General features: G+C 37.3%; 1 protein-coding gene across 2 annotated transcripts in view; it reads left to right on the top strand.

Annotated features, from left to right (window-relative positions):
* Positions 1 to 22,867, top strand: part of GLRA3 (glycine receptor alpha 3) — a 135,359-nt gene that overhangs the window by 92,721 nt on the left and 19,771 nt on the right. Inside the window, exons 6-9 of one of the 2 annotated variants that reach the window (XM_036889134.2) lie at positions 7,920 to 8,057; positions 12,799 to 13,013; positions 20,334 to 20,477; positions 22,618 to 22,662. In XM_036889134.2, coding sequence (XP_036745029.2) covers positions 7,920 to 8,057; positions 12,799 to 13,013; positions 20,334 to 20,477; positions 22,618 to 22,662 — 542 coding nt within the window. The remainder of the gene's footprint in view (positions 1 to 7,919; positions 8,058 to 12,798; positions 13,014 to 20,333; positions 20,478 to 22,617; positions 22,663 to 22,867) is intronic. The other variant, XM_036889135.2, reaches the window with a different exon arrangement.

Raw genomic sequence — 22,867 nt, 5'->3', positions numbered from 1 at the left:
TTTAGTTTGGCATTTCTTTGTAAGCTCATTACTATGCATATATTTTGATAACATTGAGAATGAAAAGTTGATTCGTATTAATTTTAAATGGTATAAATCCATTTCCTAATTCTATATTGAAAAGGTTGTAATCTTAGCTGCCCAAAGGTGAGAAGGGATGGAACTGCTTAGAGCAGATAAAACCACAGGGCAGGAAAGACAGCAAAACGGAATAAAGGGAGAATTCCCAGGGACCAAATGAGGAAAAGGTGGTTCTTCCCAAGGGAATGAGGAACACTCAGAGGAGGGGCAGGTGGGGAGGGTCTGTCTGGGGCTTTGGGGAGCCTCGTTTGGGATTCAGTGGACAAGGAGGGCAGTATGAGAAAATGATAAAAGCTTCAGAAAGGTTAGAGAGATTTGGGAAACCATTTGTTTATGTCCCATTCCCTTCCAAGAGTTCTGAGATGGGACCACCTTGCAGGGTGGCCCCAGCCAACATAGGCAGCCATGAGACACCACATATATCAGTGTGGCATATTTAGAGACATAGGTAGGTGGCTGACAGAAGACTGGTAGGAGGGTGGTAGATAAGCTAAGAACTTGCTCTGTTTTTTATAGCTGTCATATAACCTGGGAGAGATCTGACGTCCCCATACAGTCTGTGAACACATAAAGTAGCTGGGCATCTCGATTTCCAGCTGACCCACCAGAGGCGTTATAGTAAAGTAGCTTCCATGTCCTATTATCTGGAGAGCGTAGAAAGATCTCTTAACAAAGGCTGAAGGCTACTTAAGTGGGGATCAGAGCTAGCCGGAGGGGACGGCTGAAACACCACCACTACTGATGTGTCCTGTGTGACAATGAAGGAAAACACAGGGATGCCAGGAGAACTGACCATAAACTTTACCAGCGTCAGACTTGGCTGGATGCGAGGGTGCAGCCCTCAGATGAAAGGCCAAACTTCCCGCAAGCGAGGGTGGAAAGGACCAGCAGGCCAGGGTGATCCAAGCCTCCTCTGCTCCTTTTCCCTCACTGCCTCGAGGGCGCTTACATTCCACCTTATCTTCACAGTGACCAGATAGTTAAACATCAAAATGGGGACACTTGAGAGAATAGAGGAAGGCCCCACAGAAATTTAAATTATTTTGTAATACCTATTTATTAAATGGTAGGTATTTTGTAATATTAGCAGATGAATAAAATAGTTCTAAACTATTTTTTTAAATATAATATTTCCTAAAGAAATATATGCAGGTATATCAAAGCAAAGCAAAATAATCTGGAATCATTTTTAAAGTTGCAGATTTAATACTAAATTTGGAATTGTTGGTACTGTCAGTTGACCCAGTTGTACAGACTATATTTTTTTGATTGAGAATATATTCTCTATATAGTTGAGATAGTTAAAATACTTGATAATTTCACAGCTTAATTTAACTTTTTTTGTATTGAGATAGGTAACTATTTTAACCCATGTATTCTTACAGAAATTGTCTTTGTCTTGAATAAGTACTTTTTATCAATAAATATGTTTATGTCACAAAACTCAGTCAAATTAGTTGCTTCTACTTAGGAATCTTTTTAAATTTTTGCCTAATTTAGGTGCTGGAAAATATGCCTCCTTTATTTTATTCCACTTCAATATAAGTTGTCCAGTTAAAAATGAGCAGTCTATTAATATGATCTTCCCATAAACTAAGATATTCAAAGCACAGTTATCAAATTAAGAAAATAAATATTGTACAGCATTTAAGATTCCATTATTTCCGCCTTTCTATTGTAAAGATTAATCTCAATGTGTTCCTGTTTAGAAACCTCATTTTTGTAATTGTTATTTGCTAAAAAACTTCAGAATCTAAAACGTTAGCACTGCATTCATAAAATAATTTGATTATGTCAACTGATTTGGGCCAAATGCAACCAAAATTTAGAGACCCTATTTACCAGAAGTTCAATGCCATTGCAGAATATATAATCTGAGTAGCAAAGTACTTCCACAAATGTCTAAACTAGTAACAAAAATTAATAAGAAGCAGTAAAGAAAGCATTTTGTACCATGATTAAATATAATTCTAATTCAACATCAGCTGTCACACACAAAAAATTATAGTTCAGTTATTCTTAACTATAGTTCTTAGCAACTATAGTTCATATAAAAACATTGTAATTTTTAACAACTGTGGCTTCTCTTCAACTGTAGAAGGTTAACAATTTATCTATTTAAAATAAGTCATATATGCATCATAACTAATTCTAAGAATATTGTAGCTCCATAGATTTCTTAATTCAGTAAGAACATAGTTTTTACCACAATGCCAAGTTCCAAAAAATATTCAGATCATCACAAGCAAGTGACATTTATTTTCAATGTTGAACTTTTTAAATGAATTTAAGAGAGCCTGCACAATAGAATTTACAATGACATCACGTAGTTCATCTTCAACAAATGCAATTCCAAAAGTTTTACTTTGATTACAGAATTGGATTTAAAAATTAAACTCATTTAAAATTCCCTTAATCAATTTTCTCTTTGAAGCAGGACATGGATACTCAAACAAACCTAACCTCATTTAATTGCTTCCAAATTTCCTGTTATGCACTTTTCCAAGAAAACTTAAAATCAAAAAAAGAGTGAAATTAACTCAGAAAAAAATCATTTGATTTAAATAAAAACTTATTTTTTAGAGAGCAATACATTAATGTTGCCCTTGCACACGCACATACCAAATATTATTTTAGTGTAGTACTCTTAAAAGGGCTACAACTTTCAAAATAGATGCTGACATGTTTTCACTCATTGGTATCTTGTGGCTTTTATGTGGACGGTGTAGATAAACAACGTTTTGTTCAATTTGCACATTCACCATAAACTTTGTGAATGGAAATTTGGCGCTTATTTTCAGTAAATATTGAACTTTCTTTTAGCCTGTTGCTGCTAGGATTTATTACAATGTAAGAGTGTTGCCAAATAATAAAATAAATAGATGCTTGTAGGTTTTAAAGCATTCAGATTACTCTCTATATGGTCCATAGCAGCTCTGCTCAAGAAAGGTAAGTTCTGGGGAAACAGTATTTCAAGAACAGAGTGAGGCACGCTGGCTGGAGGGAAAGTATTTTATAAGACGGTCAGAGAAGCTGCTCCAATCACGTGCAATATAAGAAAAGACTGTGGCGTAGCTACCTGTCTTGAAACTGAAAATTTCCTTAACTTCTTGTTTTCCCTTAAATAGACATTTAATTAATTCCCAATGTTGATAAAATGATTTCCTAAAATATTACCTTTGTCTTTTTTTCTGATGGACTATTGCCAAAAAAGAAGAGGTTTCTTTTTTCGTTACCTCTTCAAGAATGCGAGTAAATATATATTTTTTTAATTAATATTTTTAAAAAGGGGCATTATGATTAGCACACATGGTGTGTGTGGGGGCACGGGGAGAGCTGTGCAACACAGAGAAGACAAGTAGTGACTCTATAGCATCTTACTACGCTGACGGACAGTGACTGTAATGGGGTATGGGGGGGGGACTTGATGATGGGGGGAGTCTAGTAACCATAATGTTGCTCATGTAATTGTACATGAATGATACCAAAAGAAATTAGTATTTTATTGTGGTAAGAATACTTAGCATGAGATCCAACCTGAGAACAAATTTTTAAGTGTTAAAACAAAATTTTAACAATACATTATTGTTGGCTGTAAGTACAGTGTTGTACGGCTTATTCATCTTGCTTGATTAAGACTTTATGCCCGTTGATTAGAAACCCATTTCCCCTCCCTCCAGACCCTGGCAGTCATCATGAAACTCTTTGATTCTGCAAATCTACTATTTTATATACTTCACATAAGTGAGATCATGGAGTATTTGTCTTTTATAGCTGGCTTATTTCACTTAGCATAATCTCATCGAGGTTCATCCATGTTGTGGCAAAAAATTATAAATAGAATTACCATATGATCCAGTAATCCCACTTCTAGATATTTTCTCCCAAAGAATTAAAATCAGAATCTTGAAAAAATACCAGCACTATGGTGTTCATTGCAGCACTGCTAACCACATTCCAGATGAGGAAATAATCTAAATACCCACTGACAGATGAATGGATAAGGAAAAGGTGGTTCACATATACAGTGCAATACGACCCAGCCTTAAAAAGAAGGAAATTCTGCAACATGCAGAAAACCCTTCGGTTTCTGAAGGTGGCGGCTTCTTAAAGGTTAGTTGCAATGTGAGATTGGAAACCATATCAACAGACTCTTCATATTCTTCCAAGTCAAAACCCATTTGTCTCTCTTGCATTTTGAGTGGATCTTTTACCTATGAATGATTTTCATATCATGCATTGATCATTGGCAAAACATTAAAGAGTTAAGATCATTCAGACTTTGATGCATGTCATTGTGCAAAACTGAAAGGTCATATTTGTTAATATTGCCAATGAGTGCATCCAAAAATATTTAAATATTGGGAAAACAATTTTTCCCCAAATTCTAATTCTGACTTGAAAATTCAACTACCATCGACAACAAACACTGTCAGTTATTTTCACTCAACGTGATAGGGCCACTTCCTTTACTTTTGAGAAAACAGTCTGTCACATTTAAGAATCAGTTCGCCAGTCATTTTTTTCTTTTGAGTAAAAATGGTGTTTCATGAAAAAAAAACAAACACACCCAGCTGGTTTAACTTGCAGATCATTCACACCAGTGCTTTTCCTCAAAAGAATCATCATAGTAACGATTTAACTGAAGTACCTTATACATACTTGCCATTTTGACACACACAACATTAAAAGGACCTTATATGAGTCAAATTTAATAAATGTATAATTGTTACTGCTTCATCCAGAATCAAAGATATTCTTCAACAAAAGTGGCATTATTTGTACTGCAAAATCTGTCAGTGAAGAGCACAGTAACCACCAGCACAGTTGGGCGCCATCTTTAATTATGGTAAAGCACCAGAAATGGCACCCACCATTGTTTCTTCACCACCTGGGCAAAAATGCCCACACAGTAAAAAGGGTCAATGACACCTTTGGCTCATAGAAGCAGCTTGGACCTTGTGCGCCCCAGGACAGGATCCTGCTAGAATAACGATTCTAAAGCATAATTTCTGTCACGTCACTCCTCTGCTCGAAAGATTCCAATTGTTCATCATTGCTCACAGGGAATTTAAAAAATCTAAGTTTCAACCTGGAATGTAGACTTTACACAGTCTTACATTAATTTCTCTTTTCATCCCATATGCTCCTTTGTGCAAATTAGTTCTAGACAAATGAAGCTATTGCTATTCCTATTATAAGCCCTGGGAATTTGCAGTTTCTTGCAACTAACTGTATTTACTTTTCTTTTCTTTTTGGCATGAGTGTCTCACCTTCTCTCACAGTCTTTCTTTGCAGGACTGCCTTTTTCAAGGTCCTAAGGGTATATCATAGATCTCATCTCTGAATGCACATAGGACTTTGATCCTCTCCCATGCCACTTATTTTCTACTGGGAAATAATACCTCACATTCCCTGATGTCCACCAGGATCCTTACATAGAGCTTGCTACTCAATAAATACTTGTTGAAGAAACAAGTGTTGGTTTCACTAGGCCATTTGCTTACGTGTTGCACTGTAGCTACTACATGACATTGTTGGCTGATGTTAGGGTTAATGTCTATGTTCCCTAAAGTTTATTGGGGTACAAGGCAATTCAACTCACAACTTTGATCTCATTAGCCAGTCTGTTCCTTAACATTCTCAGATTTGTATAAAGGTCTGCTAAGCAAAAGCATAAGGATGCTAAACCATTTGAACTGTGTAGAAGAGTATTTCTTTTTTTAAAATTATGTTTGAAAGTTTAATGAGGCAAATTACCACTTAGTTATTTTCCTTGAACATTCAGTAAATTACTCAGAGTAAAAGAATTACCCTCTAAATATGCCAATTCATTCTTTTTCTCCTGGTTTCAAACTTGAATAGTTTATGGCGTAATGAAGAAGCATAGTTTGATTATGAAATGCTCATACCTAAATCATTTAGTGTGAATGGGTTTTTAACACAAGAGCAGGCTAAATATACTACTGGTAAACGGTATTATAGATGAACAAAAACCTGTCTGAGAAAATTTCAGAGGGCTAGTTTCTTTCCACAGAAGATCCTAAGAAAACTTCAGAGTGTGTGTAGTAACAAAATGAGCTTTCAGTTCATTTTTCCGCTCATCTGTCTATATAGGGACAAATCTCACATGGTTTGTCTTTAGTGATTATAGGTATGGCAGAAGAGGGTCCATGTCTTACCTGGAAGCAGGTAAGAAATGATGCCTACTTCACCATCTTTTGATCCTTGAGAAATGTGCATCTATTTTCCCTCTAGGCAAAATGGTATTTATAGTGGATATATCAAAGGGCTTATGAATAAAAACAACAGCTTTCTATCATTAGAAAATAAATTATTAGTTGCAAGGTTCAGTGAAATCTATTCCAGTGTAAGTTGAGCATCAGTCCTTGCTGTGCTAAATTCAAAGATCTAAAGCAGAGACCTGAGGGTCCTTTGTCTATTCTGGAGCCAGATTCAGACATGCCCCCTTCAGTCTAGTGACTTTACAAACTCTATCAAACAATACTTGCTCCATAACGAGCCACCCCATGGATGCCCTGCTGCTAAAACTTTGACAGCAGAATCCCAGACCATCTAAAGAGGTCCTCTCATCACCGGTGTCCCCGCTGCTATCATCCCCACAGCCAGTGGAGTGGATGATGCTCGGTAGGCAAGGGTCAGGTGGGAGCGGGTGGGAATCTGGCTGTAGTCACTACGTCCACAGCAAGATGAGATGCTGCTCTTCCTGGCAGTTCCTTTCCCACATGCAGTGGGAGCGCAGGGGGATCAGTTCCCTTCCCTGCCCATTGCTCTGGTCAGCCGAACCTGCTCCACGCCAGCCTTTTCTGATCACACACAGAGCCTTTTGCTTGCAAGTGTCCGGGAGAAATTACTCGGGACAGCTTCCCTTGCTTGCTGCTTCGTGGACCTAGAGCTTCTGCTTCCTTTGTCTGACCAGACTTGACTTAGTTCAGCGGCCGGCCCATGACTCCTCTCGTCCTACGTGCACGGTAGTCGTGCGTTGTGACAACTGTCTGATCCCATTCACCGTTGACTCCCTCTCCGTAACAGCTTTCAAGTATACATTTCAGCAGCTTCTCACTCAAAGGGATGAGAAAGATAAAATTCTGCTTTCTTAGATACCTCTCTTAGAGATACATGGAAATGTGATTTGCTGAAGCGCGCTGACTTAGCGCCAAACGCATTAGTTGATTCTGTCCTGAATCTGCCGATCGCATGTGCGAGAGTTCCCTTCTCCACAAACTACCCCTTGTGGATTTGCTTTGCGTTCTGATTTTCTCCGAGTAGCTGACATTTCCATTTAAAATACCACTTTTCCTATTTGGGGACTTGGAACACAGAAATAGATGCCATGAACTAAAATAGAAAAATGGTTAAATCAAGAAAGGCTTCAGCTCTGGTACTTTTCCCCCATGGATGTTACAGTTTAAGTCGTATCTTAGCTGGTGACAAGTTCAGCTTCTATCAAAAGAGTCTTGAATAATTTGACAGAAGGCGAGGGGAAATCTGACGGCGTGGCACCAAAGTGAACTGTTGAATTAATCCAGCAACTGCCCAGCCCAAGGATGGGATGCAGATGCACGACCTTTAAAGCTGCGACGTTCCCCGTTGCACTTTTTATCAGCCTACCACATTTTCTTACATAGTTTGATGAGTCTTCCACATGGATAGATGACAACTGACTTTTGTGAGACAGAATTGTGCGATGTCTGACCCAATTAACAGAGTTAAGCTGGTTTCTTCCCGCTGGGTGAACTGGGCAAGTGTGTTTGTTTTTAATTTCATTTCTTTGAATGCCTTCTGTGCTATTCCTGTTTGCACTGTGTTTTGCCTAGTTGGGTACACAATGAACGACCTCACTTTTGAATGGCAAGATGAGGCGCCTGTACAAGTGGCGGAAGGACTCACTCTGCCCCAGTTTCTGTTGAAAGAAGAGAAAGATTTGAGATATTGCACTAAGCATTACAACACAGGTAGGCATTGAGTCTTCATCGCTCTTACGGCTTGTGGTTTTACGATATTCAGATGTTTCTTAATTATGGTGTTGGGCTACTGATTTTAACTGTTGGTAGCTCAGTGCTTTTCATAGTCATATAGTCAAAAATGGATTCATTTGAAACATACGGATGCTTCTTGTTGCATGTTGGCTCTCGAATTGGTTTGTATGGGACCAAAGAAATGCTTGCTGTTCCATTGTAGTAAAAAAAAAAAAGATTTGGCAAAAGCCCATAGTTACATAGTAATGATGTCTCAAAAAAAAGTTATTTTAATTTCTACATGAGCAATAAAGGGTATTTTTTTCACACATCCTGGGCAGTAAACATTGTGTTTGCTACCAAAGTGAAAGAAACTACTTTAAAAAAAAAATGCTTCACTTGCCTATGCTTTCTTTTGGCCACAATTTCATGCATTTCAAGGTATTGTAACTTAAGCACCTACTCATGCTGACAGCAGCCTTTTGCCTCAGGTCAGATGTCAGATACCAGCCGCAAGAATACAGATTGAGGAGCTCGATGGAGTATTTGGACATTCTTGGGATCTGTTCACAGCTCTCAGCGGGTCGGGCTGTTCCCCTACCTCTTCTGGCTCCCTAACCTAGTCCTACAAAGGCCACTGAACTGCTCACAATCGAGGCATCGCCCCAGTGCGGGTAGCACGTGGCTTCCCACTAACATCAGCTCCTGCTCTTATCTTTCATTACAGTAACTGATTCCTGCTGGGCTCAGCATTTTCCAGAGCTGTGATCTGAACTTTCACTATACAAGGTCTCTAATCTTTTTAATCTCCTTAATCCATTCACAGTATCTGGTGAAAAAGTCACTGCCCTGTCCTTAACTCGATGTGAAAGTGGTATGTAAATTAGGAGGGAGTTCAAGGTTACCATCTCAGCACAAAGATAAAGGGCAGGCAGGCCAGTACCAGGGCCTTTGCTGGACCCCTTTGGGGACAGAAGCCGCGATAAGCAACTTTTAGAGAAATGCTAAAAAACCCCTAGAGTTGGTTTAGGGTGGTGGACCAGTCTCGTGCGCTGCTGTAACAAAGGGCCCCGGACGGGGTGGTGTCCTTTGCCTCTCTTTCCAGAACCCTCCCCCACCTCTCAGCCCCTCACACTGCAGTCCGGCCGTGTGCCTCGCTCTCCTACATGCACCACACTCGCTCCTGTTCCAGGGCCCTGCGCTTGCTCTTCCTTCTGCACAGAAGCCACTTTCCCCGAAGTATGCCGAACCTAATCCTCTCACATCTTTGGATGGCTCAGTGCTGACTCCTCAAATAATTCTCTGCAGCAAGCTTATGTCAGACACCCAAATCCCCCGCCCACTCCCTGCTTTTATTGCCTGAAATTGTCTCTTTAATTTATATGTTTACTTATGTATTGTCTCTTTCCCTCATTACCATAACTTTGTAGACCAAGGATCATATCTATTCTTTATATTTACATATTCTTGGGGTCTACTAAAGTGCATAGATGCACAGTAATATTTTTTCAGTAACATAATATATAAAGAGGGGATCTGAACATGGAAAATTTGTCTGTACACGTGAGTCTGTTACAGCCTGACTGGGAGGAGCAGGTTTGCTCTAACAGGAAACTTTCTTTTAGCTCTGTATCAGGAGGAATGTCTTCCCAACCCCAGTTTTATTGAAATATATTTGACATAAAGTTGTAAGGTAATTAGTGTGCAAGGGCATGATTCGATGTATGTATACACTGTGAAAGGATTCCTCCTGCTAGTTAATTAACACATCTGTCACCTTACACATTTACCCTTTGTGTGTGTGTGTTAAGTTCTCTCTTGGCAAGTTTCAATTGTACAATACAGTGTTAGCACTACAGTGACCACCTTCTCGCTCAGCATGTTTTTGAGATTCATCTCTGAGATACTTGCTTCAATACTTCATTCCTTATCATTGCTGAATGTTACTCCATGTATGAATATTCCACCTTTTTTATTAACTCACCATTTGTTAGCTGCTTGGGGTATTTCCAACTTTGGGCCACTTACAAACACTCACATACAAATTTTTGTTTGGATATACGTCATATCTCTCAGGTATATAGTCAGGAATGGAACCCTGGATTATATGGTGAATCTGTTTCACATTTTAAAGAACTGCAAACCTATTCTTCAAAGTGAATGTATCATTTTACAATCCTTCCAGCAATGAATGAGGATTCCAGTTTCTCCACATCCTAACCAACCCCTGTTATCCATCTTTTTTATTATACACACTCTTGTGGGCAGGAGGTGAACTCTCGTTGTGTTTTTGATTCATGTTTCCCTGATGGCTGATGATGACCATCTTTTCAAGTGTGCATTGACATTTGCATATATTCTTTGGCAAAAGATGTTTAATTCCTTTGTTCAGTTCCTAGTTGGGTAATTTGCCTTTTTGTTATTGATTTACATAACTTTCTACCATTTTGTACATTGTGCTTTTACTTCCCTAGTGGTGGCATTTGAAGCACAAAAGCTTTTAATTTTGAGGAATCCAGATTTCTCTCTCTTTTTGTTTTCTTTTATTGCTTGTGATCTTGGTATTGTATTTAAGAAATCATTGCCTCATTAAAGGCCACAAAGATTTACTCCTCTGCTTTCTTCTAAGATTTTTGTAGTTTCAGCTATTATATTCAGGTCATTGATCCGTTTTGAGTAAGGTATGAGATAGGGCTTGAAATTCATCCTTAGGTATGTGAGCACAGCCTTCTCCCTGCACCGTTTGTTGCAGAGACCATTCCTTCTGTGTTGAATAGTCTTAGTCCTTGTTGAAAATCACTTGAGCTGAAATGATCATTTCTGGACCATCAGTTCTATTCTAGTGATCTGTGTATACTTTAGACAGTACCACACTTTGTGATCACTGTTGATTTGTAGCAAGTCTTGACATTGGGAAGTGCGAGTCCACCAAATTTGTCCTTTTTTTTCCCTTAAGATTATTTTGGTTATTCTGGGTGCTTTGAAGTTCCATCATTATTTTAAGAGCAGCTTGTCAATTTCAGCCTAAAAGCCAATTATATTTGATATAATTTCCAATATTTGATAGATATTGGAAGGTCTTTGTAGAGTGATAAATGAAGCACAGCAGTTTAACCATATCAAGTCTTCTGATGACTGCTGAATGGCTTTCTGCTTGTTTCAATCTTCTTTTTATTTTGTTCAACTACATTTGTTATTTTTTAGTGTAGAATTCTTACACTTCATTTGTTACATTTATTTCCAAGCATTTAATCCTATTTGGTTCCATTATAAATGGAATTGTTTTCTCAATTTAATTTTTGGATTATTCATTGCTAGTATATAGAAATGCAGTTGATTTTTGTGCTGATATTATATCCTGTAACCTCACTGAACTCAGCTGTACAAGTAAATTTTTAGTGAATTCTTTAGTATTTTCTATGTGCAGGGCAATGTTCTGCCCTTATAGAGATGATTTTGTCACTTCCTTTTCAATCTAAATGCCTTTTGTTTGCCTAATTATCCTGGTTAGAACCTCCCAGTACAATGTTTAATAGAAGCGGCAAGGAAGACATTTTGCTTTGTTCCAGAACTTAGCGGGAACATGTTCAGTTTTTCACCATTAAGTATAATGTTGGCTATTGCATTATCAGGTTGAGGAAATTCCCTTTTGTCTCTGCTTTGCTGAGTGTTTGTCTTGAAAGGCCACTGGATTTTTGACAAATGCTTTGCATCTATTGAGATGATCATATTGTTCTTGTCTTTATTCCATTTATATAGTGTGTTATATCAATCAATCTTTGAATGTCAAAGCAAATATGCATGCATTCCATGATAAATTCTAGTGGGTTACAGTGTATAGTCCTTTTTATATGTTGCTGGATTTACTTTCCTAGTATTTTGCTGGGGATTTTGCATTTACATTCATAAAAGATATTAGCTCTTCTTTTTTTCTGTGATGTCATTGTCTGGTATTAGTATCAGGGTAATATTGAGCTCACTGAACGAGTTAGAAAATGTTCTCTGCTTTCTATGCTGAAAGAGTTTATGAAGAACTGTTATTAATTTTTCTTTAAATGTTTAATGAAATTCACCAGTGAAGGTTTCTGGTCTTGAGTTTTCCTTTGTGTGACATTTTGAAGTTAGTAATTCAACCTCTCCTCTATTTTTTATTGGTCTATTCAGATTTTGTGAGGTGCCATTCTGTGTGTTTGTCCATTTCATCTAAGTCACTCACCTTCTTGACATACAGTTATTCATAGTATTTCCATATAATATTTTTAATTTCTCTGAGATCAATAATATTGTTCCCTCTTTTATTCCTGCTTTTAGCAGTTTGGTTCTCTTTTCTTTTTTGCTTGGTCCATCTCAGTCAGGACACTTTTAATTGTCAATCACAGACAACACAATATAAATAATAGACGCACATTTCTCCTGTCTCAGAAGTAATTGTTGGAAACAAGTGAAATAATAGATCTTTGAGCACTTTCACAAGTATGAAGTACTAATCAAATGTGACATAATAGGATTGCATACTATTTCTTGAAACGTAGTCTGTCTTATTGTTTTGCTTCTAAATGCTAGCAGAAAAATAACAAAAACATATTTTCCAGAAATCAATTTGCTTCTGTGGTTTAGGATCTCTTTTCATTGTAATGGGAAATTTTAGGACAAAATTTTGCAAAAAAATTATGACATCTGATGCCATAACAAAGACTTATTTTTTACCAATTGTTGCATTTATTTTACAACCAATTAGGGAAGTTTACATGTATAGAAGTGCGGTTTCACCTTGAACGACAAATGGGATACTATCTGATCCAGATGTACATTCCCAGCCTTCTGATCGTCATTCTATCTTGGGTTTCCTTCTGGATCAACATGGACGCCGCTCCAGCCCGGGTGGCCTTGGGAATAACCACTGTGCTGACTATGACCACACAGAGTTCAGGGTCACGGGCTTCCCTACCCAAGGTAAGTGTAGGAAATGGACGTGTACGTGTATTGGCACAAATCCCTATATATGTGTATATATATATATATTGTCAGTTTTTACCAGATCTTTTTACTATTTTACTATTTATTACTCCCTACCAATTTCTAAAGGAATGTATAACCAAGGCAGAAAAACATGTAAAACACAGAAATAGATAAAGACAAAACATTCTGCAAATCAATGATATCTTCTCTTCATGGTTCGTGTTATGAACCCCAATTATTTAAACATCAATAAAACTCATACACTATAGATTTTTTTATCTATAGACTTGAAGCATTTAGAAATCTCTCAAATGTGTGTAAATTAAATCTATACAGTAACTTTAAGTGGTGGCCCCGTACTCCATGGTATGGATGTGCTATAATTATATACTTACTATTAGGACTACCACAGTAATCAGCATTTACATAATGAAGGTTACATACATGAATATAAATGTGTGTATATATGTATATATGCACACATATATATGTGTATATAGCTTTACATACATTTTATGTTATTTTCTTAGTATAAATTAGATCTGGAATTGCTGTACTGATAGCTGCATACACTGATATTTATTGCCTAATTTCCCTCCAGAAAAATGAATACCATTACACTCCTACAAATATTGTATGGGAGTAGCCAGGGCTACACCCTGAGCCAAATACAACATTTGTTATTTTTGTGTGTTTCCCCGCCTCTGCCTTTTAAGTAACGATAGGTCAGTAAAGAGGAAAGTTTATCTAATACCATGATTTTAGTCCATGCTCAGCTGCCAGAATTAAAATAAACTGCTTTCTGAGGTTTGTTAAAGACCCAATATTTCTTTTCACAAGACATACTGAGATAAAACACAAGAAGCTCTTTTCACCTATTTAGCAGCACAGCAATAAAAAATTATTCTCTTCTCCTAAATGACTTCTAAGAAAGAAATTTCCATCTAAATTAGTTAATCTTGTCTAGCTTCCAACGAGCTTCACTCTTATTTTTATTACAATGATGTAGATATAATAAAATTATATTAACTTTTCTTGTGCATTTAATGCTATCTCCCTACAGTGCTAATTATAATCTACTGTCCTAGATCCCTTAGCCCTTACTATGAATTGCATTCTGATTCAATTTATTGGATTAAAGTGTCTAAATAAAAGTTGATAACAGGACATTTTATCACTTAAAAAGTACTTAGCTTAGGAAGGACTTGACAAAATACTCATTTCGACTTGCTAAGATTTAGTGGTTGCTTTTCAAAATAAAGTCTGCTTTTACTAACATTTCATTGTATTTTCAAAATGATCCCTATCTATCAACTAGAGTTTTATAAAATTTCCCAAGTGACAATTATATATCTGCTTATAAGATTAAACTAATAAGTCTCAGTGCTTATTTATAGATATATAAATGTTTTGAGGGGTCTGAGAAATAGTTGATGTTCAATAGTCAATTTGTAAAGGAAATTGATAGTTTACTCATTGATTTTCCTCATGAGTTAAACAGGAATGAAGGTTCATTTATTCTGTAGGCTATCAACCAGAAAGAAGAAAGCACAACGCTCCATTTATGTACAGCTTCTATGCAGCACATCATGAAGGCATTTGGATACAGAGATCAAGGCAGAACTGGGAGAGAATGGAGGTCTGAATGGAGGAAGCAGAAATAAAGAAAGCAATAAATTTGAAAACAGAATGTAGACACAGGTTTTTTTAAAAAAGGAAAAGAAAGGTCTGGGAACACTTCATACTTTTCCTTAAGAAATAGGAAAGATCAGGAAAGGAATACATTTTCAACCATGAGTTCAATTATACACATAAATGCATACAAAGCATCTCTCTCTCTCAGAATGTAGACAGAATGACCCTGGAAATGTGGTAACATTTAATTCTGACCCACAAAGAAGAACTGATTAGCAAAGTGGCATCTTAAGGGAAGGGGAGCATATTATCGTAGGCTTTGTGGTAGCTAAGGAACAGAAAGTTGAGTGTATTCAATTGTGTACCTTAGAATTCAGGAAGGCAGACACCAAAGAATCAGAATTAACTACAAGAATTGATGTATTCGATGAGACTATTGAAAAGAATAGAGAGTCTCTTGAAAAATGCAATTCTGATTCTGGGATTTTGGGGGGCCACAAAAACAAGAGGGGGGAGTCCACACTTGCATTTGGGAACAGATGTCTAAACCATACACCTTCTGACCTGCTATTCTCAACCTCACAAAACACCCCTTGGATGCCCGAACATCTTGCCACTGAAACTTCCACCATTCTCCTACTGGTAAAATCCAGGAAATAGGAAAACAAAATTAAACTCAGGGAAATAATAGGGGATTATCAGACATAGGAGGAAGAAACAGTAAATCATTAATTTATGGTAATTGCTTAGTGTTCTGTCCAGGCTTTGTGCCAATACATCCCCTGTAGGACGCGAAGGAGCTTGAAAATCAGTCAAATAAGGCTCAGAATATTCTTCAGCCAGCATCTTGAGAACTATAAAGCAGACATTCCCCTGTGCTCTTTCCTGCTGTATTGGCCCCTGCAGTGTCGTAATAAATCAAGCATGCGATAGCCCAAAGCAAGAACACTCCTGTGACTCATTTCTTGGAACGGGGAGCTATTTGGCCTTCTGCAACGCCACATCGGGTGGCCAGAAGAGGGTGAGGGTGCATTCTATTGCCAGCAATTTTTCAAAGTTGTTTCACTTTAGTAACACTTCCCAACGCTGTGTGCTTGGAGCTGAGTGAGAACAAGTGGGGGTGTGCATGGAGCCATGCTATGGAGGGCTTTGTAGATGTTGGTGAAAGGCAAGCTTATTTGGGGTTGATCTTCTATTTGGGGTTGAGAAGACCAGATCGAAGTGGTACAAGTACAAGCAGAGACATTACTAAGCAAACCATTATAGACCCGAGCAGATGAGCGTCTGGCTGGACTGGGAGCAACTGAAGAGGAGGGGAGAGGGTGAATTTAGAAAGATGCAAATGTTTTTGGGAAAATGGATTTGGAAGTGAAATAGATTTGCTTAAGAATTGGACATTGAAGATTACAGGAAAGGCGGGAGTTAAAGGTGGCATTAGGGTGAGTGACTGGGCAAGTGGTGGTCATAGTTAACTGATGAGGAAGTGGAGGGAGGTGCTTGATCTGTGGTTGAGCATGCTCGCTATGAGACGTTTATAAGTGAGACAACCACGTGGAATTGTCACAAAGTCACAACTTCCAAAGTTCTGACGAGGGGCACCCAGATTCTGGTCTGTTCCCTTTAGTCTTCCCGTTTTTGGGGCCTGCAGATCAATCACATGGCCACGACCGGCAATGTGCCCTTTCCGTGGAAGTTGCAGGAAAGCAGAAAGGCAGGCAGAAACATGTAATGCCTGTGCTCAGGACGGGCGCACAGTCACTTCCGTTCCCATCCTGTAAGTCACAGGGGGTGGGTGAATGTACTCCACCCATGGGGTAGCCTTGGAGAGGACGGAGAAGAGGACTGTCAATAAATCAGCTTATCAACCGCAGGAAGAATGCTTTGTTAGGACTTTTGTCTCCTTTCTTAGACTAGTCTCGGCCATGTTAGTGAATTCTCAGGAAAAGAAGTGGGGGAAAAGGGGTGGAAAGATTCAAGGCGGAGGAATCCGTGGAAGACCCTCCTCGGCATTCTGCCCTCTGCCCCTCCGCGATGGCTGTCTCATTCAGAACAGAGCTACCAAAGGTTAGAAAATAAGAAACACTTGAAATTTCAAAGGTGGCTAATAAGTTAAACATTTAAGAGAAATTCAGAAATCTAAAGCTTATGAAAATTGGAAATACTGCACTAAAAGCTCTTCATCATGAATAATTTCCACTCACTTTGTTTTCCCCCATTCAATTTGTCTGTGAAACACTCCATGAGTAGCTTTTTGAGAGGAAAAGACATCTTTCACGCATTTCTATCCTCAGAGCTTTAATCAGTACAAAATATGTGTTTAGTGAGAAAATATGCAGATATTTAAAGATAACGTGAGTTTTTAACCATTCAGTTAGTACTTCCTCTTAGCTTGAAAAGCAAGAGCCTATTACTTATTTTTTTTCATCTGTTTGTAGAAAGAATGCAAAACCTCAATTGAATTCTTCTTTACTTATGTGGAACCATATTTTTTCCCCTGAGAATCAAATAAATGAAAAGGAATTTAATTATTGTATATATCTACCTTACAGTATAAAGATATTGAACTAGAAAAGATAAAGGTATTAGAAAACATAGGAAAGATAGCTTTCATGTTAAGTTTGTATCTTTCATAAAAATGCCAACTATGGAAGTGATTACAAGAGCTAGAAAATGTACATTGAACCATGGGCACAGGATTTCCTTGGATATGCTGTGGGCACACAGAGATGTGTATGTCAGAGGACACTGAAAAGACAGGGGATGAGAAAATGAAGGTTTTGTACTCGCTATTGTGTTCTTATCTAATTAGCTTTCAGTCTTCTCAAAAAATTTGTTCTCACTGTCAAAAAATTACCCTGCATTTCTCAAGGAGAATAAGTAGTAAATGTGAGCAGTAATAGAAAATGGGGGGAGGGCTCTGCATGGTAATCACACTTTCCTATTAATATGTCAATCAGTGACTGTTCCTGTCAGTAATGTTTTGGTTCTCATGGCTTAAATACTGTATTCTAATATCTATTCAATATACGGTCAACCAAAACCAATCAAGTTCCGTACAAATACAATGCAAGTGGATTCATTTTAATGTATTCATGTGACAAAAAATTTAATATATCATAACTTTATAATACAATATTTGATGAGAGCAATATATTTAGTTTTTCAAAAATTTTCACTGGACATACTGATAGTTTGGGTCCATATTACATTCACTCAGGGAAAAGAAAAAAGGAAAAAAGGCACAGAAAATAAAATAATAATTTATTCCTTTCTCTTTTTGTTAAGATCACAAGACGCAATGCATATGAATATCTAATTTTATTAGTGTTGTATTTATCATCTCTAAACAGATCATTTCTAAGCAGAGGTGGGTCCTATAAGAAGAAGAATAGAAATTGATGACTCTCTCTAGCTCTACATTTACTAGACTTATTAGATCTCATTATGCAGAATATTCATAATTATTGAGCATGTCCTCTGTAGTTGACATAATGACAGAGCCACTGCGTCAATTCTTAAATCTGATGATACAATTAGGAAAAAGTATATAATCATATCACGAAGTTTAAAAAGTTTTTGAAATGACATGATACTGTGGTTTTGGCATCAAACTAAATTTTAAAACAAAATATGTATATGCAACTTGGAGAGAATTTTATATAAATAATGTCTTGAACTCCTTCTACTGAATCATACCATGAACCTTCCCGACAGATAAAAATGGTTGTAAGTTCCCCTTTCACAGTGGAATAAAGACTTTGGTCCCAAATCAGTGCTGAAAAGTAGCTAACAGGCTTTGTTTGTCTTCTTGATTCCTGTTTGAAGTTACAAATGAAGGTCTTATCCCTCAGAGAAAAAGGGAAAAAGGAAGAATATGGTTAACATAAAGATGATGTGGTAGAAATACAAAACCTCAGTACAAACACGCAGAGGAGAGAGAAGTCACAAATCTAATTTAACCTTAACTGAGCAGGTCAAAAAAGATAATATATTAAGAAATGCCAGTAACTAACAGCATACACCTGAGAAACATGTCCAGAGGCATCTAGATTTTATAGTGGCCTTTAAATGCTAAACATAAGAGTCACATCCTCTAGAAGAGATGATGGTAAAACTCATAACTGAAGCAGAAGTCAAAGATAACTCAGTGACCTTTCGAAATCCCTTCGCCTTTTTTATTGCACTTATCTTATCTGGTGACCGGAAGGATGGGTCAAGTCCATCACTTTGGAAATAATGCAGCTCTGCTATATTATTATTCTCTGTTACATTTCATTTCTTAAAATGGAAAGCTTTATGTGGAAAATAAATAATGTGTTCAAAGTGTCATTCATTTACTAAGGGCTGGAGGCTCATGATCAGTATGGCCATGACATCAAGAGGACTTTGCTGTGGGAGGCGGCCCAGCAGGACAATAGATGTCAAAGCCTGTAAAGCCCTGAGCTGTGTGATTCACTGCCTAGAGTCCTACAGGGAGTTCATTTTGCTCTTTCAATTTCAGCTTCATTCCACATCAACACCTGTTTTGTTTTGTTTTTTATTAGATTTTTTTATTAAGGTATTATTGATATACACTCTTATGAAGGTTTCACATGAAAGAACAATGTGGTTACTACATTTACCCATATTATTAAGTCCCCACCCACACCCCAATGCAGTCACTGCCCATCAGTGTAGTAAGATGCCACAAATCCACTATGTGCCTTCTCTGTGCTACACTGTTCTCCCCGTTATCCCCACACCATGTGTACTAAACATAACACCCCTCAATCCCCTTCTCCCTCCCCACCTGCCCTCCCACACCCCTCCCCTTTGGTAACCACTAGTCCCTTCTTGGAGTCTCCGAGTCTGCTGCTATTTCAACACCTGCTTTTAAAACGTTGTTTTCCTGGACTGGAAGAAAACAATATTTTTCTGCAAAAAAGTGCATTATTAGGACAATTGGTGAAATAGGAATGGGGTTTTTGGGTTAGATGTTAGTATTTTATTAATGTTCATCTCTTGTTTTGGTTGGGCGTACTAGGATTATGTAGGAGAGTATCCTTTTCTCTTAGAAAATCCACATAAATACTTAACAGTAATGGGGCATCATGTCTGCAAACTATACTCAAATAGTTCAGGGAAGGACATGCAGATAGATATAGATATAGCTACAGTTATGGAGAATATAGATGTACATATAGAAACATACAGATATATGTATAGATAAAGATACAGACATAGATAATATAGATATAAATAGATACCTGTGGCCAAGTATTCACAGGGGGGAACCTGGGAGTTTTTTTACTGTTCTTGCAACATGTTTGTAAGGGTAAAGTTATTTCAAAATAAAACATATATTTTAGTGGAGAAAATATGAAAGGTCCACAGCATGATGTATATTTCAATGTTACTTTGCACTTCTCAAGCATTCTACTATGCTACCTGGTTATGTGCATGGTCTAATGCCTCATTTGAAAAAGTTTGCAAAAAGTACACGTTTTAATGTATGACTAATATACAAACTTGCAGAATTAATTCCTGAAAAATTTTTATTCGGTAAAAAAATCAGTGTCATTCCCTTTTTTTCAAACTAATATATAAATAGTATAATTTAGAATCAGACATTCAGTCCTGCTATCCATGGACGTAACCGTCCAAGTCAATTTCCTCGCTCTCTCTTTCTCCCTCGGCCAGGTTTCCTACGTCAAAGCTATTGACATTTGGATGGCCGTGTGCCTCCTTTTCGTGTTTTCAGCACTTCTGGAATATGCAGCTGTAAATTTTGTATCCAGACAACACAAAGAACTTCTGAGATTTCGACGAAAGAGAAAGAATAAGGTAAGCAATTAAATGAACTGGGTTGGCTGCATTACCAGTTTTTACTGGAAAGAGAATTAATTATTTAATAGAGATGCTCAGAGATAGATGGAGATTGAAGACTAAATGACATGGTCTTCCTTTGGTTTTGTCCATTTGCAACTTAAATTGTCAAAAATAGCTTCAGGAGAAAATGGTAACATCTAGTTATATTTTACACAGCATATATGGTGTTGTGAGGACTTTATCATCTTTTTTCTAATGTACTTCCTGGAACAAAATCACTTTTTGCTTCAGTTAACAAAACCTGTCATTTCTTACTTGCAACATAAAAGTGTTTCTGATGGCTTTACTTGACATAAGTCATCAAATATAACTATTGCAGCTGTTCCTTGTATCAAATTAATTCCTTTAACTGTTTCCATAAAATAGTACTTATTTACTAATGCTTCGGGGTTCATACAAAACTACATGTTCTCTTTTCTATGCATACTTTCATGTTTTTAAGACATTTCTTCTGAATCCCTAAGGGAAACATAATAAGTGCTATTTTTGCCTTGCTATCCTCTGATACATGAAACGCAGAAGAAATTTTATTTAGAACATCACCAGGAGACTATAGGAAGTCGTAGAAGTGATCTCCTATGTGGATTTCGATGTACAGAATGGGGTTGTTCTCTAAATGTCATCTCTCTTTACATGCACATAGTTTCAATCAACCCCTTTTCCTTTTCTGTAAGGGGAAGTTTCTATTGACCATCTTAACTATGAGTTTACTTCTTTTAATGTGAATGTGCTGACTGACATTTTAAATGCAAATGGACTCTTAAGCAATAGAGAAATATCACAAAAATTGTGGCCAGAATCCAATATATTAGAATATTAAATAAAAATAAACTGAAATCCTCAAAATAATAGTCTGGTTCATATAGTGTGCATTTTTAAGGATTTTCAAAGGACTTATTTTTTTTAAGGATCTTTTATGGTTTTCAAATTACTGGCTATAATATATATAGTCACAGACCTTTCTTTTTTAAAGCACTCAGCCATGATCTCTCTGTGCTGAGCCTGCTTGGTATTAAACATATTCTAAAGCAGTGACTTAATCCTGTTGAAATGACTCCCCAGAATCATCACCTATTCCAATAAATGCCCAGTTCACTGTATCACAGAAGGAACATCAGCGTTGTAACACTCTGGGTGATACACTGGGAAAAAAACTACGCTTGAGCTTATACTTGATAAAATTGTTATGAAAATAAAGTTTACCATTTGTGTATTGAAACGCACGTTGATGGGGAGATTAAAATTTAACTCGTTCCCCCGGCGCAACGCAGTCTGCTGGCTTCCTTACCCTTCGGCTGTTCTTTCTCACTCCCCCTTCCCTCCCGGGAAACACTATCATGGGACACACAGTCCTGAATCACAGGGTGAAGGGCTTGCCTTCCTTTCCCATGTATGACTGATTAAAAACAATTTCCCTTCTAATACCTTTAATCACAAGGCAGGTAATACTTACCCTCTTATTTTTATTTGCTTTTTCACTTTTATTTTGTGTTTCTCTACCTTTCTCCTCCTTCCCATGCACTTTGGAATGTATCAACTCTGTGCTGCAAACACTAGAAATGAGAAATATCCAAGTAGGGGCTGGGAATTCAGACATTTTCTGCACCCACCACACACAGCAACCAGTGGGTAATGCAATAAACTACAAGTTATGAGCTCAATGCTGGTTCCTTCTTCTAAAAATATTTCTTCACCAAAGCAGTTCTTTATTCCATTTTACCACCAATAAGAGTATCTGGGTAAAAATATCTGATATGCATTTAGTTCACAGAAAGACAGCAAGATTGATTTTTCTAACTGGCACTCTTGGAAAATGTACAAATGCAGAAATAGTAATATCTTATTATTTTCTAATGACTAATTGAAATATTCAGGGAACAAATAGTATAATTAAGAATTAGTGCAGAAAAAAATGTTTTTCATTCATTTTGTACTTCGGGGTAGATACTTTGCATATGTGAAAATCTATTGATTGATACCTTTGTATGTTAAAATGATATGTGCAATTTAAACCAATTATGCAATTATATTGAATCATATATGACTTGATTCTCTGGTTTCTCAATCCCTCTTGGTCCACTTTACCTTCCCACAGACAGAAGCTTTTGCATTGGAGAAGTTTTACCGTTTCTCAGACACGGTAAATTCACTTTCTTAACTCTTAAGTAGAGGAATGTGGTCATCAGTAAAAAAAGCAGACAGCATATTCTGCACCCAGTCAGTGTCTGGTGGGGAAACACAGCCCCTTACCTATTTAAAGTCAAACAACTACCATCCCCCTTCAGCTAAGGAGATTTTCATTTTCTAACAACTCCATTTGTCTTCCATCACTCAGCAAAAGAAAA

The sequence above is a fragment of the Manis pentadactyla genome, chromosome 1 (assembly GCF_030020395.1).
Source record: "Manis pentadactyla isolate mManPen7 chromosome 1, mManPen7.hap1, whole genome shotgun sequence".
NCBI lineage: Eukaryota > Metazoa > Chordata > Mammalia > Pholidota > Manidae > Manis > Manis pentadactyla.
The sequence above is the reverse complement of the archived record's forward strand: the minus strand, read 5'-3'. Positions and strand labels throughout refer to the sequence as shown.